The sequence below is a fragment of the Cajanus cajan genome, chromosome 1, assembly GCF_000230855.2.
Source record: "Cajanus cajan strain Asha chromosome 1, NIPB_CcT2T_4, whole genome shotgun sequence".
NCBI lineage: Eukaryota > Viridiplantae > Streptophyta > Magnoliopsida > Fabales > Fabaceae > Cajanus > Cajanus cajan.
In genome coordinates this window covers 84691131-84706259 of record NC_138517.1, presented here as the reverse complement: position 1 = coordinate 84706259, position 15129 = coordinate 84691131, and the positions used below count along the sequence as shown (strand labels likewise).

Below are 15129 nucleotides of genomic sequence, written 5' to 3'. Positions count from 1 at the left end.
AGAGTTCTTTTAATTTTTCATTGGTTAAGTTTTGAGATACAAGGAGAAAGAACTAAATATAACATATATTATGCTTTAAAGTTCAACTTTTGTCCAAAAAAAAATAACATTTTTATTTTGTTCGGTTAATTAGTAGAGTTCTTTTAGTTTTAGATTTTTTTTTTTTAAATTTTGAGATATAAAGAGGAAGAAGTCAATAATGTTTGATTTCTGTTGGATTATTTCTCTTATCCTTTAATTTCTCTTATAATATAAAGATTTGGGATTGGGTTGCGCAACAAAGTGTTGTGTTTGATCTTTGTTGGATTAAGGTACGTGCAATTCATTTGTTGAATAAAATAGTCATCGGTTTGAGTTGTTTGTTTTCTAGTGTTTTGTGTGTGTATTGATATGGTTTATAATTATTTGTAGGACGATACACAAATTCTCACTGCTTCTGGTGATCAAACTATAATTAATTGTGTTATGTATAAGTTGAACTATTGTTGATTACTAGCTTAGGATTGCGTTACAGAACTTGTTGATAAGATTTAGATGGAATTAGGAATTATGATATTGATTTTATTATTATTGAGTTTGAATTGAATATGGATTTTGAGTTTTGTAATTGAATATGTTGTTTTACTAGTAGGTATTCTTTGAAAAAAAAATTTCTACAAATTAATGTTCTTATGGTGTATTTTAATTTTTTACAAATAAATTTAATTATGGGATGTTGAAGAACGGAAGTGTCTTGGAGTTTTGACTAGGCACACAAGAAGTTTGAAATCTACGTGTTCTCATCCAAAATAGTGATATGTTTTTGTTTTACTTGCATTTCTGCATAGCTATGGATTTTTCTACAACAGAAAGTGAAGAGTGATGTATTATTTGTAATATTTGTCTTTTATCCAATTTATTATGATATTATTGTCTATGGTTCAAGAGATGGATCCTTCCGTATTTGGAACTTGATGCAAGTCCACTGCTAGGAGTAACATACGGTATAAGTGACAATATTTTCTTATTCGCAAAACTCCTGTTTTCTTGATTTGTTAATCATTAGTTTGTATTGATTCTTTAAAAATATTTTTTTATCATTTGTTTACCTTTCTAGTTCAATGAGTGAGCACACATTTCATCTCAGATAAAACAAAGTTCGAGGGAAATGTTAGTTTCCGATGTATTAGTGTTCCTCACATCCTACAAATTAAATTGTCTAACATTTCCTATTTTTCAGGTTGCTTCCATTACATCTTTTCTTTGTCTCAACAACCAAGTTTCCATCGCTACTATTGCGGTAGTGGATAGATTAGTTGGAAACAGTACATTTCAATATAAACATATGATTTTCCAATGTTTTTACTTGTATTAATATATTTTTCTAAGCAATTGGTTTATGTTAGAGTGTCGAAGCTTTGGGATTTCATAATTTTTAAAAATATTGTCACTCAGATATGTCCTTGTCCTCAGTCAATTGAAAAGGTTGGTTGGAACTGTGATGTAAAGAGATAGTATGTTTCTTTATTCATTCAGGAAGTTGTTAATATAGTGTTGAATAAATTAGATCATGATTGTGTGTTTAGTAAAAGGTTATATAATCAACTTATGATTTCAAGTACAATATATAGTGTACTATAGTACTAGTGTTCTTATTTGAAGTCATGTATAGTGTACTACAATACATGATTAGAAATCACAAAGAGATTTAAAGAGAGTTTATTTTATACGTATAAGTGTAAAAAAAATTATGTTGTAAACTAATTAGAAACAATCCTTGATATAACTTTTAAAGTAATTATTACAAATCAAAATTCTTTAGTTCATAATGATAAATAATATTATTAATTCTCTTTTTTCATAATTATAACAAAATTCAATTTTCATTAAAATAAAATAAGTTCTCTTATTAAATAGATAATAATTCTTTATTATAATTTTAATTAATTTGAGGTGAGGTAAATATTTTAAAAAGTTATAAATAGTTTGTTTAAAATAAGCATTGGTGACAATTCCTTATTTTTTAAAATATATTTTCATCGTCCCATGGTGACTTTAATTGTTACATATGGTGATTCCATTGGAACTTTCAAGAGTCAAGCATTTTCAAAATTAATTAAGTAAATTATTTGTATCTTTTGATTTGTTTATCTCACTTTTTTGTTTTCTCTTTTTTTTTTTGTCTATTTTTGTTGTATATAGTTTATTTCATTAACGTATTATTCTTTGTGTTTTGTAAATATATTTTGCATATATTTAAACCATAAAATAGATGACCTATTGTTATATATGTATTATTTATTTTGCAAGTTGGACGGATTAGAAATTGCTCCTTTCACACACTTCATTTACATGTTTTTTCACATTTTCATGAGCGAAATCATATATCCAAACCTAAATGCAACTTAGGATAGAAAGAGATTGAGTAGTGATAACTTTCTCGATATACATATTGTTTGATTATCACAAAGACCTCACCTAGAATTTGGTTTTTTCTTGATGATATTATCACTTATAATAATTTACTTATTTTTGCGTTTAATATTTTGAGGTAAAACCTTTGGCTATAGAAACCTATCTTAGGATCCCAAAACTACTTAGAGGGAGGAACACATTAATGGCCACAGAACCGTCAACTTTAGGAAAATCCTTGTAAGTCATAAATGGAGAAGTGTCTTATCTTTGCATTCAAAAATAACATGTGCATTAAAAAAAGCAAATATATACATATTTTTTTCATATTGCTCATCATTTTTCTTCTTTTACTTTTATCATATCTCGTGTTTCTTTTTAAATTAAATAATACTCACAAAAAATATCTATTCATACATGCATTCATTTGAATTTTAAAATTCATTCATAATATGCATAAAAATAGCATTATGAGATATCATCCATACATTGATTAAAACTTGTAAGTATCATCATTCATTAAAATTTTCGTTACTTTCGTTTCTTAAAGGAGATGAAAAAAAAATTCTTTTTCTTTTTCATAATTCAAGTTAGGATTATCATTCCCCTTAAGCATTTAGTCTAAAAATACATCTCATAACATTTAATACTTTTACAATTTTACATGATATTCACGCATTAAAAAAAATAAGCATCATTTAAATTGAACAATATCATTACATTAAACATATTCATTCTTATAATAACTCTTTATTCAAACATACTCGATCATCATTTTTTTAATTGGGTATTCTTACCTTTTAAAGTTTTTGTAATTAAGTTTTTGAATTTTGTTATGGTTCTACTAACTTTTGAATCTCAATTACAAATATTATAAAAGATTAAGATCTAATTATAAATCTTTTCAGGAATTTAATTAAAAATTCTCAAAAATATTTAAAAACTTACTAATATGGTAAAACAATTTGAAATTCGTAAGATTATTATAAGATGGCCCTATATGCATCTTTGACTAATTGATATTTTTAGTGAAATAGTTGCTTTTTAGTTGAAAATTTTATATCAAAATAAACAAAATTAAACACATTTTTACCATTAAATGATAGTCTTTATTAGAAAACTTGAGTGATCATTTTTAATAATTTGTTTTACTAAAACCTTATTTAAGAAAAATAAATTTAATTATACTCAAACTAATTATTTATAGCGTATTTGTTTTAACAAGAATATGAATTCCAAAGTTCCATTCAACAGAAAAACTATCTCACATAGTTTTTTCATTTAATGGAGTGTCCGGACGTGACAACAAAACAAAACATGCCTTCAGTGTATGTTTATTGTATTGATAAGACACAATTCTAAGTAATTAAATGAAGAAGTATGTGAAAATAAGTTTCTAAATGAATGTAGGTTTTCTTCTCCAAACTAAAAATCCAACACATTGTGTGATTGTACCTAATTTCTCAAGCATTATACGAGTATTTTATAAGTTAAACATAATTATTGGAAGAAAAAAAGTCATTATGAAAATATTTGTTTATAATAGAATGTTCAATATATAATATTTAATAATTTATGAAGTACGTTAATAAGATATTAAATAAAAAAAATTAAAAATTAAAAAAAAAAAAAAAAAAAACAGTATCACTTTATTCATGTGATACAAATGGTCCCCTTTAACATCATCACATATGTTAAAAATTGGATGGTGAAACTGAAATTACCCATTTATCAATCATGGAGACCAAAATTATCCACCTACTAAATTAGGAAAAAAGTGTAACTAAATCCAAATAAAATTGATAAATTACGTACCGTAGAACAAGGAAGACAGTAATTGATAATAGTACTGAGGAAAGGGTAAAGAATAGCAGTTGATGAAGTTTTTTTTGACGTGGGTACTTCAAAAACTGAAAAAGCTTGGATTGCATAAGTTGATGGATTGAAGAGAGAAAGAATGTAGGTGTAGATCTGAGTTGATGATCCCTCCTTTTACTTTACCTTTGTTGCAGGCGCACAAAGTCATGTCTTTTCAATGCTATGCATTTATCTGCATTAACCAACCATTAAACTGTTCTGGAAATGTATATTACCTTTTATAGTAATCCATTTGTCTTTCCCTTTTCCATGCAAACTAACACTGTCATACTCACAATTGCAAATTTGGGAACCCAAAGGCTGACACAAAAATGAGATGCTTAAGGTCCCCTTTACATTCTTCTCCTTTGCCATCAACTCTATTCAAGAAACCTTATATAGAGAAAGTGGATCTTGTCCTTTTCATTTTCCTCCAAGCCACCACTCTTTGCAACTCCATTTTGTTACTTTGTCTTAGATTGAGCTTCAAGTAGTACTAGTAGTCTCACTCTCTCACACACATTGTCTCAAATGGCCTCTCTCTCTCTTCTCCTTGTTGGTTTCCTTTTGTTTTCTTGTGAAATGATAGGAATGAGGAGCAAGGCACATGGGGAAGAAATGGAAATGGAAGAAGAGGAGTTATTGGGGTTGTTTGAAGTGATGGAAGCTCTTGTTGATGACCCTGACTGGGCCCAAGCACACCCTCAACCATGCACTGACACACCATGGCCTGGAGTTGAGTGTGAAGTTAGCGATGAGACACCAATCTTTCATGTCACAAAGATCCACATTGGTCCCGATATACTCTCCCCACCTTGCAAATCCTCTTCATACCTATCTCACTCCTTGCTCAAACTCACTTATTTGAAAACACTTTCAATTTTCAACTGTTTTGTTGCTTCACCAATCACTCTACCCTCAACTCTCTTTGGTCCTTTCTCCACCTTGGAACACCTTGCTTTGCAGTCTAATCCATCACTCTCTGGAGAAATACCTCCAAGTTTGGGAAGTGCTACTAGACTTAGAGTTCTTAGCCTTTCCCAGAACAGCTTCCAGGGAAACATTCCAAGGCAAATTGGTGGTTTGGTGAGTTTGGAGCAACTTGACCTGAGTTATAATAACTTCAGTGGTCAAATCCCCAAGGAAATTGGAGATTTGAAAAGTATTGCCATTTTGGACCTAAGTTGGAATGAAATTGAAGGGAACTTGCCTTGTTCTATTGGACAACTTCAACTTCTTCAGAAGATGGATTTGAGCTCAAACAGGCTAAATGGAAAAATACCTCCTGATTTAGGAAACCTCAAGAGGTTAGTCTTGCTTGATTTGAGTCATAATTTCATTGGTGGACCTATTCCGGAAACCTTGTCAAATTTAGAGCTTTTAGAATATTTTCTCATTGATGACAACCCCATCAAATCAGAGATACCCCACTTCATAGGGAACCTTTGCAAGCTGAAGTCAATGAGCTTCTCAGGTTGTGGGTTGATTGGCTCCATACCCAATTCTTTCTCATCCTTGAAGAACCTTACAGCTCTCTCCCTAGACAACAATAGCCTCAGTGGATCAGTTCCTCCAAATCTTGGCTTGCTCCAAAACTTAGACCAACTTAACATCAGCCACAACATGCTGAATGGAGTTCTTCAGCTCCCTGATGAGTTCATTGGAAAACTTGGTAAAAGGTTGGATGTGAGAGGAAACACTGAACTTTGCATCAGTGATCAGCCAAACAAGAAGAACGTGTCTTCATATTTGGAAATCCCCTATTGTGCAAACATGAAACCAAAAAGTGGCAAATCTTTTGCTGAAGAACCACCAGAAGATCCAGCAGGAATCAAGCCATCTTTGTACCAGAGCAACATAAGTTCAAGCTCATCATGGCTGGATTTACAACTCATCCTGCTTACCTTGGGAGCAAGTTTCTATTTTTGCTGATTAGTCCCTTATCATGGTTGGATCTACAAGTCATCCTGTTTACCTTGGTTTTAAATTTTACCCTTTCTTTCCTAAATTTGTTTTTGTGACACTTGGAATGTATTTTATAAATATCTTTACTCGTATATTATCTACATTAAACTGCATTCATAGACATAGTCGTATAATAGGTATTGTTCTACTGTTCTTGTTGGTGATGTGATGTCCATGGAAATTACATTATTCACATAAAAAAATGCATGCAGTTTTAACTTTTTAAGTAATGCTTATTAGCGGCTTCATTGAATAGGTGTGCTTGCATATGCATGAAATGGTGAAAGTAAGAGATTCACGTTTGGACTTTTGTGTTTGATTTTTTGTATTTTTTGGGAAAAGCTACCTCTTAACTCCCAAGTCCTACCCTCCGAGTGTTGTTGTCTGTAGCAGCCTTTAGAAAGAGTGGTAGGAACACAGTACTTACTGTCGGTGTCTGGTATAAATGAGCATGCTGCAACCACCCTTGTTACTATGCCAACATAAAAATTTAAAATAAAATAAAAATAAAAAAAAAAAGATGCACACCTCAGAACTCGTTTTGGCAGAGAGGGAGACACAGAGAATCTTGTAAGAAATTCCCAATCTTTACCTGCAACTTGCAAAGTTTTAACACAACACAGGAAAAAATAAAAAGAAAAAGTGAATGCACCGTTTCTCCTTGTTCTCACTTCTCATCCATCACCTATTTATGTGTTCTGCAGGGTTGTTTTATATAATGGTGTAAATTAATTTATAGTTTACGCTAGATTTTTATTATTATATTATTTCATATGTAGTTATGTGTCACACGAAATGGCAATTTGAGATATGAAACAATCAATTGAAAATTTGTGGCAATGAAATTAGTAAAAAGGTAATCTTACAAATTGGTATTTCAATCTCTATATTTTTGGGTCAACTCTGCCATCTCCTATGTGTAGTATGTAACTCGTTCTAAGAGGCCCTAGATGATGTGTTGGCCTATTATTCAAAAGCTACCAAGGCACAACTAAATGAATGTTTGCCAGTACCATGAGAGGAATGGAGTTGTCAATGTCATCCTTGTACGCATGCAAGTTTTGTCTGTACCTAGATGGCTATTATGGGGTGCTACGCCTTTGGATTTATCAGCAACGGGACACAAATCTTTTTCACCTCTTTTTATTTGTTTTTAATTCAGTTCATGTAAAGCATGTTGTTCAACGGTAGGAATTGATCCACGCTTAAGTAAGGTCAGAGATTTGAATCTTGTATTGTGTATACAGTCGCGTTAAATTTTCGGGCCAACTATCCCACCCTTTGAAGTATCTCCAATCTAACAAGAAAACTTTTTGAGATACCTCCAACCTATCAAGAAAATTAGTCACGGCTAAAAAAAAACTCAATCCATTATATTTAGATACGTTTAATGTGTAATTTTGTTTAAATTATATTTTTTTCTTTTTTGACAAAAAAAGCAACAAAATTGTTATGGACCTTTTAAAAAATATTTAATTTTCAATTACTTTATAAATTAAAAAATTCTTTAAAAAAGACCAACGAGGTGGGCCTTTAATTAGTTTATGCTTAGCTTTCATTAATTTTTAAGGAATTTAGAAAAAAAATATTTTGATAAGCTTTTCCCTTATGGTATGTTTGGTAAAGAGAAAGTAGCATAGAAAAGGAAGGAAAACGTGAGAAAATTGAAAGTTTGAATATGTTTGATAAGAGAAAATCGAAAGGAATTACAATTTTTTGTGGATCTATTTTAAAAAATCTTCTCTTAAAAAATAAAAAATGTGTGAAATTTGATTTCAGTTATGTTAGTCCCTCTTTTTTTTTTTAAAGTACTTTTGAGTTATCTTTATCTTGATTTATATAAATATTAATTTCACTCTATTTTTCATATAATTTTATTCTATTAAATAACTACAAATTATATTTTATTTTTTTATCAAATTAATTGTTATATATTCTCTCTCTTCCAAACAAAGCATCAGTAGTTTCTTTTAATAAAGTTTTAATTATAAACTATATTGGACAAGGAAAAGTTGTAGGTATATTGTATATACGGTAAAAATTTCACTTTAGTTTAAAGTAAGTATGTTTTCTGCAAGTATGATAATAGTACTTGTTCTTGTAATCAATTACAAGTACAGTTTTGTTCTTTACAGTATTCAGTAGAGCATACTGCTGTCATCGTTTTACTTAAAGTAATATAAAAAATTAATGATATTAATTATCACTAAAAAAACTAACTCCACTTTGTAGATTAAAATGTTCTAGTAATGAGATAACTGGAATAGATATGTACATTTTTAATATATATGTTCTACTATAAATTAATTCAGTAACAAACACGAACTATTTTACTTGGTCGATTGAATTCGTATTCCGCAATACTTGGTCAAAAACAGATAGAAGCTTTGAAAGCATCTTAAATTCAAATTAGCTGGTTTTTATGGGCCGTTGATGGATATGAATATGGACTCTTCATCTATTAAAAAAAAAATGTATATGGACTTGTATGGATATTAGTTTTTTTTTTTTTTTTGTGTGTGTAATTGTGTGTAATCAACTATTGTAGGTAAGAATGGTAACAGAGTGGGATGAGTACAAGTTTCATTATCTTATTGTCTTCTTTCTTGTTATTATATTTATACTCATTTTCGTCTTTATATTCAATGGGTATAAAATTTGTATTATTTTCTCTATTCTCGTTAGATATCGAACATACTCGTACTTGTTCAAAAGTTAGTTAATTTTTTTGTAAAAAATATTAAAAAAATAAGAATTTCAACTTGACATAAAATTAAAAATAGAATAAAAATTATATAAATATAAAATAAATTTTAAAACAATAAATTAAGTTTTTAAATATTTAAAACGGATATATCGATACAAAACAAGTAAATATATACCTATTTCATCCTCATATCCGATTTAATAAATCAAATATTACTCACTCATATTTATATTCAATCAAATCAAATAGTTTTTATTAAAATTGAATTATATTCAATCAAATCAAATAGTTTTTATTAAAATTGAAACAAGTATTATTTATGAATACAAATCTTCTTCCGGTGAAAGTTAGGAGTGACGTGGATGATGGGCTTGAACTTTTAATTTGAAATATGTCCTTTCTCAGCAATCTTTTTGGATCAATTCTCAATTTATGAATTATCGTTCACGCTGCAATAGTTAAATCACGAAAACAAAAAATAAATATTAAGAAATTAAGTTTAAAACAAAAGATATTGATGATAAATACTTTTTTTTTAAAGTCGATATATTAGAATGTTAATATTTTCAAGAAAATTACTGAAAACCTTTTGTAAAATTTGGTAATTTAAAGTAATGATAGATTAGTTTATTAAATTGGTTATAAATGCCACGCATCAAAAGGATTCCAGTAAAGTGCGGATTGGCGTGAAAATTTCATTTGGCAATAGAACGATATACTTGAAAGATAACTTTTATGTGACATTTATCTCATTATCTGTTATGTATATACTAAAATTAAACTTGTACCCTTTTGGCTAGTTACTAGAAAGTAAGTTTCGGCTGGCCTAAACATTGCTTAATTTAGAGGATGTTTCGACTTAATTTATATGCTTTTTAAAATTTGAAGTTAGTAGATAAGTATATCTTCCTAATTATTTGTCAAGCGAGTTAGGTTGAGATGGGTCAATTGAAATATCGCTTAATTTAGAGGGTGTTTTGACCTAATCCTTATATTTTTTAGGTTTGAGATTGATGAATAAGTGTATTCTCTCGACTATTTATTGAGAGGGTTAAACCTAAAATTGACCGATCGAGAATACATGATTGAATAAGTTAGTTCTAAGGACGAGACAAAATAAATCCAACACAAATATCTGACATAAAATCTCACCTCTAATGACCACGATCACACATCAAAATAGAATACCCAATAATAGGTGAAAATCCTACAAAATCCCATATTTCTTAGCACCTATAAAGATACAATAGGTAGGTATAAAATTCAGCTTCTAGGACAAATATAGGTAGGATAAACTTGTTGCATTGTAACATAGTTTGTGATTGTTTATTTAATTTTATTAATTAAATAAATATTTGTTGATGTGTTGTTTAGTATTTAATTTTAAAATTCTAAGGATTGAGAAATTCTTATAAGTTTAGTATTTTAGGGATTGTTTGGTGTTGAGGTCAAAGTTGGCCAAGTTTAGGGGAAGGTATATAAAGTTTTCTTAAGATTTAAACTTCATAAGTTTATTTCTTCAAAAATCTAGAAAGAGGTTTGAAAGAAATAGGCTCTAGAGAAAAATGAGAATATTCTTCCTTTTTACTTCATAAAAACACTTTGATCCTTTTCGGAGCTTAGATTGTAGCTAATAAGTTGTGGTTTGGAGTTGAGGATTGAGAATCAGAGATTTGTAGTTGTCGTATAACGAGTGCCTGAGGGGTCGTGTTCTCTATTGTTTTTCCTCCTTTTTTTCTTATTTGGAAGATTCGAGGTAAGGAAAACTTATAAATTATTCTTTATTATGTTGCATGTAAAGATTGGTATTCTTGGTATTTTATGTTCTTGGTAGAATGAAAAAGAAATTAATGATCTTACTTCCTTGAGTGGTTGCATGTTGCTTAAATTGATGAATTTGAGCTGATTAACATGTATGTATGTTGAATTTTGGGTTTTTCTGGTGATTTGTGGGTAGATGGAGGTTTGGGAAACCTAAATTGCGATTTTACAAAGTGTAGAAATCGCCATCGCACTAAGCGCAACATCATGAGGCCAAGTGAGAATGCATTAAAGGCTTTGTCACATTTTTTTCCAGGCATGGGATGAATAGCATCAGGCACAAGTGAGCCAAAGACTCTCTGTCTCATTTTCATCAGACGTGGGATAAGTGGCATCGGGAGTGAGTGAGCCAAAGGCTCTATGTCTCATTTTCGTTAGGCGTGGGATAAGTGATTTTCATCAGGCATGGGATGAGTGACATTGGACGTGAGTCAACTAGAGGCTTTTTGTCTCATTTACTCTAGGTGCAGATTAGTGACGTCGGACATGAATGCTTTAGAGGTTGTCTATCTTAATTGACATCGGGCATGAGCTTGATCATGTTGAGCGTGAGTATGTTGATTGAATATTATGGTTTATGAACTGTTAAATATGAAGAAGTAAGTTACTTTATTATTGATAGTAGCTTATTGTGTTGAGTTGTATAGGACATGCATGAAGTATGTTGTTGTGTTGTGTTGCATGTGATATACATGAGGCATTAGGCTATGTTGTTTAAGCATGTTGTTAAACTATGTTATAAACTTAGGACTAGAGAAGGTGTTGTTTTAAAAGTTGAAATATTTCATTGTATGGATATGTGTTGTGGTGCTCTAAAAAATCAATTGTTGAAAAACTCTTCTTAAGTTTGTTGCCTCTTGAAGTGGAGTGTTGAATCTCCTATAAACCCTTAATTGATATTAGGGGTCAGGTCAAGTCATATTGGTTTAGAAGTGATCAATTTGAGTAATGTATGAAGTCAAAGGGTAAAATCATTAATTGATAGAGGTGTTCATTAGATCAATCAAAGGGTAAAATCTCCTATAAACCCTTAATGTATGAAGTGGTCAATTTGAGTAATGTATGAACCAAACCAATTAAATTGATTCAGATTTTTTTTTTTGTTCGAGTCCAACTCGAATCAAACCAATTAAACCTGATGTTGATTGGTATAGATATCGGATTTACACATTTAAAATTCGAACCAAACCAATTAATTTATATATTTTATTTTTATTTTTTATTTAGTAAACAATTAATATGCATGTATCATTTTGATTATTTTGAAGATATTTTTTGTGTAACAATATGTAATTTTTTATATTTATTATCTCAAATATTTAAAGAAAACAAGAACTATATTGTAGTATATTGAATGTTATTTTCACACACTATAGTGCATTTAAAATTCTTAAGTCGATTAAGAAAAGAAACTAAGAGAAACTATATCATAAATCTATCAATTAGTTCATTTTTTATAATATATCACTTTAGTTAATATTTAAAAATCTATTTACTTTGATAATAAAAAAAGTGATTTTTTAATTTTTTTTTAAAAAATCATTGAATATCCAATTACCCAAACTGAATCAACCCAATCAACATCGAATTGATTCGGTTTGGGTTAAGCAAAAAAAAAATATGAAAGAACCAATCCAAACCAATTAAATTTAATTGGTTCAAATTGGATTTTCACTTAAACCCGAATCAACCTAACTTGAGAATACCCTTATTAACTGATTACATAAAATGTGCATAATATATGGAAGATAGTCGACAAGTTAATTTCATATAGGCTTACTTGATGCATACTAATGTCGTGTAAACACATACCCAAGTTGTTTTGTTCTTAACAGAGATATTAGACTTTTCTAGTTTAAGTGGCGAAATCAGAGAAATTATGTTATATTATGAACTAATATCCAAATTTTTTGTTAATCTAGCAAGTCAAAAAAGATCGTGTTGTTAAGTTAGTTTGGTAGGGTCAAATCATTTAAATTGTTTACTTGTGTTGTAAGAGATCTTTTTGTTGAAATGTGTGACAACACATCATGTTGTGTTGCTAAGTTGATGTGTTGATAAGTTGTGCTGTTCATATACTAAATTGATATAACAATAAGTTGTATAACTATATGGTAAGTTGAAAAGTTAAGTTGTAAATTTGTGTTGTTATGTTTATCTGTGTTGCTAAACTAAGTCTTGGGTTGTTGTTGTATTGTGTTGACAAAGTTGTTTGTATAACTAGTTTATTATTTATATACTATGTTGCTTTCTTAATTATGAGTTTATCCTTGTTGTTGGACTATAATGATCATTTATTATGGGAATAGAACGAGATTAGACTAGAGGACGAGCAAGTTGAGGTGTCATGTTGGAGATGGTGATACTTTTGGTAGAGATTGTTCTCACACAATATATGTAGCAGTTACTTGATCGACAACTTAAGATTTTATGTTTAAATGTTTAGATAGTTATTACATGTATATCCAAGAACATTACATGTTAATTATTGGGAATTAAATTTTTGTTTTTTATTGTTTAATTGTGGAACTATAAAGTGTAAAGCGTAGTAATTTGCTAGATTGTTACATAAATACTCTAATTTTAGATTGTTACATATACACTCTAACTTTAGACAACCGACTAGATTATCTTTAATATGTTTTATAGATGAGAACAAAAATATTGTTTTATTTTTTTTTTAACTTTCATTTTAGTGGCGTTATGTTTCTACTACTATTGAGAAAAAGTTTAAACAAAAACATATGAAGGAGAACATACATGCCACAATTATGGCTTGGCTTTCACTCTAATTTATGTATTCTTCTCAGACAAACATATTTGCTTTCGTCGCAGCTCTACACATATCCACTCTATGAAACAACTAGAGCCTTATGTATTAGAGTTCAAAAAAACAAAGGAAACAGAAAACTATTTCATCCTCCAAACTACTTTCTTATTTTATTTTTCTACATATTTTAGTGAGAAATTAAATTTAAGCGAAAATTTCTAGAGGTACCAAATCACATATTTGTCATAATTGAGAAAATAAAATACAATTAATCTTATAATTTAACATAAAACGGAATTGTTGAGTAAAACGTATATATATATTAAAATGTTATTTTATTAATTTCACATTATATTGTTAATATTATATATATATATATATATATATATATATATATATATATATATTTCAATGGGTTTTGTCTTAGATTAATTACTAATCACTACAATGAAATCAATCTCTCTTAGTTATCAGATTTTGGAAGCAAGCAAAACTTGGAATAAGCCTGGCTTTGTAGCTATTCCTTCTGTAATCTTAGTTTCTAGAGCAGATTGCAATGTATGGTGTTCATGACCTATTCATCTCCTAATTTGGCCTGATTTAAAGGAACTTTTGACAAGTTTAAGACCAACTGTATTTTGAAGAGAGATTCGAGTTATTAATCAATTTGTTCTAATTAGTCTAATATTATGTTTTTTAAATTATGTATTAATTAACAATATCTTTTTTAATTTTATAAATAATTATACAAGTATTAATAATATAACTTTTTGATTTTATAAATATTATTTTTATTAACATAATTTGATATTTATATTGATATTATTTATTTTAAAATAAATATCATGAAATATACCTGTATATATTTATTTAATCATATAATTTAACATATATAATGTTTAGATTAATATATTTGTCACAATAAGTCAAATGAAGCTAGTGTTATCTAAGTATTACTGACCGTCGCATTTGGATTCACATCATACTCTTATCAAAATTTTAGATAAATAAGGATATAAATACGCTCTTTCTATTTTATTTTCTTCCTATTTTCTTATTTCTCTATATTATTTGTCACATGAATACATTTCCCCGTTTTTTTACATCTCTCTTTTCATTAATTAACAAACCCTTAAAAATTAAAATATAGTTCACGTTTAGCATTTTCACATTTGTTTATTGCCCAACACCACACGGGCCATGTCGGCACAAGTTAGTTAGCTTTAAAATTAATATATAAAAAAACTCCATTAATTTTACTATTAAAAACTCTATCAATTGACATCAAAGTGGTAGGTTTATAATTTTACGATTTTGTTAGCTTTAAAATAATTACAAGAAATAGTATTTTATTAAAGAAAAGTTCAATAGGCTAGGCACATATTGTTCCTATAATTTTTTTACATTATTAATTAATTAAAAATAGGATTATTATAATTTTTTTAATAATTATTATAAAAGTTAATTATTATGATTTTTTATGATTAAAAAATTTTTATTAGTTATTACAGAATTTTCTAAGTTTCACTTTTCATTTAATGAGTTTTTATTAATTTTATAGTTTTAATATATATTTTAATTAATAATAGAGTTTGTATTAAATAATGTATGTTAATTT

The 15129-nt window shown here is 28.6% G+C and overlaps 1 protein-coding gene across 1 annotated transcript; it reads left to right on the top strand.

The window, feature by feature from the left end:
• The first annotated feature begins 4732 nt into the window (after window positions 1–4732).
• On the top strand, window positions 4733–6439 carry LOC109815318 (uncharacterized). The gene has a single exon (XM_020380010.3). It carries the CDS (start codon window positions 4780–4782, stop codon window positions 6178–6180), a length of 1401 nt encoding a protein of 466 aa, XP_020235599.2. The 5' UTR covers window positions 4733–4779; the 3' UTR covers window positions 6181–6439.
• The last annotated feature ends 8690 nt before the right edge of the window (window positions 6440–15129 follow it).

Coding starts and splice junctions, on each gene's coding strand:
- LOC109815318 (XM_020380010.3), top strand. CDS start 4,780: ATGGCCTCTCTCTCTCTTCTCCTTGTTGGTTTCCTTTTGTTTTCTTGT.